The 1,728-nt window shown below is 47.9% G+C and overlaps 1 protein-coding gene across 1 annotated transcript in view; it reads right to left on the bottom strand.

The window, feature by feature from the left end:
- DOCK5 (dedicator of cytokinesis 5) overlaps nucleotides 1-1,728 on the bottom strand; it is an 81,418-nt gene that overhangs the window by 49,949 nt on the left and 29,741 nt on the right. The window contains exons 9-10 of the mRNA XM_027665178.1: nucleotides 1,486-1,567; nucleotides 925-1,054 (exon numbers count right to left, since the gene is read on the bottom strand). Coding sequence (XP_027520979.1) covers nucleotides 925-1,054; nucleotides 1,486-1,567 — 212 coding nt within the window. The remainder of the gene's footprint in view (nucleotides 1-924; nucleotides 1,055-1,485; nucleotides 1,568-1,728) is intronic.

Genomic DNA, 1,728 nt, shown 5'->3' with positions numbered 1-1,728 from the left:
GAGCTCTGCCCTTCATGATGGAAACAGCATTTACTGCTCAAGAACATCCAGAGAGCTCTGCCCTTCATGATGGAAACAACAACAGCTCCTTTGGGGCTACTGGGGCCACTTGTGACAAGGGTTCTGAGCAACCTGGCCTGGTGGGAGGTGTCCCTGGGGGAAACTGGGGGGGCTTTAAGGTCCCTTCCAGCCCCAGCCACTCTGGGATTCTCACCAGACAGCACCACCCTCATCTGAACTTTTCAAAAAGCACCTTTTCACTGATGGGCAAGTCAGCCCGTGGTGGGGAGTGTGAATATGTGATAAAAACCAGGTGGGGCTCAGGGCTTTCACAGCAGAGAAATCACATTTATAATCAAAGGCTATTATTGCTTATTTAGTTTGTTTTCCACCACAAATTTCAAGTCTTTTCCCAGGAGATCACAAGAATCAAAGAGGAATTGGGTGGCTCATTCTGTAAAACCTCCAGCTTTATCCCTTGAGCCCTGAGGAGAAAATCCCCCCTGGATAAAGCCCTGATAAAGCTGCTGCACTGGGGTTTTTATTCACATAAAAAACATATATACTGGTTGAAAAAACATACAAAGCTTTATCAAACCAAGTTAAGCTATATTCCTTTTAATAAACATAATAAATATGCATATAAAATAAAACCTTTTTCCATTTGAATTAAAAAAAAATAATTAAAACTTCCAGTTATCTTTGCAGGAGGTGACAAAAGTGAGAGGTGACAGCATTTCATCCTCCTGGACAACCTTCATTAGAGGTCTCAGAGGGGACTATTTATAGCTGGGCAGCAGCAGAGATGCTGACTCTGGTGGGTGCCAGGCTTTGGGACACCTCCAGCACACAATTCCCAGTTCCCAGCCTGCTGTCCCAGTCCCTGGCCCATGGCAGGCTCTCCATGGGCTCCCCCTGCCCTACCTGCCACCCCAAAGGGCCTCCTGAGCCCACAGGTGTGCTTCTTGCCATCCTTGAGCTCCATGTGCCCCACCCTGACGATCTGACACACCAGGCTGATCTTGGGTCTGATCAGGTCAGAGCTGCTCAAGTCCTGGAAAGTGAGGTGAGATAAAACGATATCAAAATCTGCTTCAGGGATGGGAGGGAAGGCAGAGAGAGCAGGACACTCTGGGAGACTGAAAACGTGAAAATTGTGGCCTCCAGGGCCTAAAGGGAGCCCTGAAGGTCCTTGTAGGACCTCAAGGGAGCCTGCAAGGAAGGTGCAGAGAGACATTTATGGTGCCAGGACACAGGGAATGGTTCCCACTGCCAGAGGGAAGGACAGATGGGATAGTGGGATAAAATTCCTCCCTGGGAGGGTGGAGAGACCCTGCCCAGAGAAGCTGTGGCTGCCCCTGGATCCCTGGAAGTGTCCAAAGCCAGGTTGGAACAACCTGGGACAGTGGGAGGTGTCCCTGCCCATCACTGGGTGATCTTTTTGATCCCTTCCAACCCAAACCATTCCATGATTTCTGAACTCACAGTGAAGACTGCCTGGAGGTTATTTAGCTTCTCAATTTCTTTGGGCATCCCGTTACTGCCCCAACGAACCAGGTAATTCTCACTGCAAATAAAGGGAATAAAAAGAAATTTAAATAAATTGACACCCGGCATTCCCAGTTCCTGGCAGAAGCTGGGAAAGTGTTTTGATCTTTTGGGAATATTTGAAGAATTCTGTCCAAATCTTTTATCCCAAAATGACTCTGAGGTCAATTTTGATCTTTT

Source organism: Corapipo altera, unplaced genomic scaffold, assembly GCF_003945725.1.
Source record: "Corapipo altera isolate COAL_440 unplaced genomic scaffold, ASM394572v1 171, whole genome shotgun sequence".
NCBI classification, from domain to species: Eukaryota; Metazoa; Chordata; class Aves; order Passeriformes; family Pipridae; genus Corapipo; species Corapipo altera.
The sequence above is the reverse complement of the archived record's forward strand: the minus strand, read 5'-3'. Positions and strand labels throughout refer to the sequence as shown.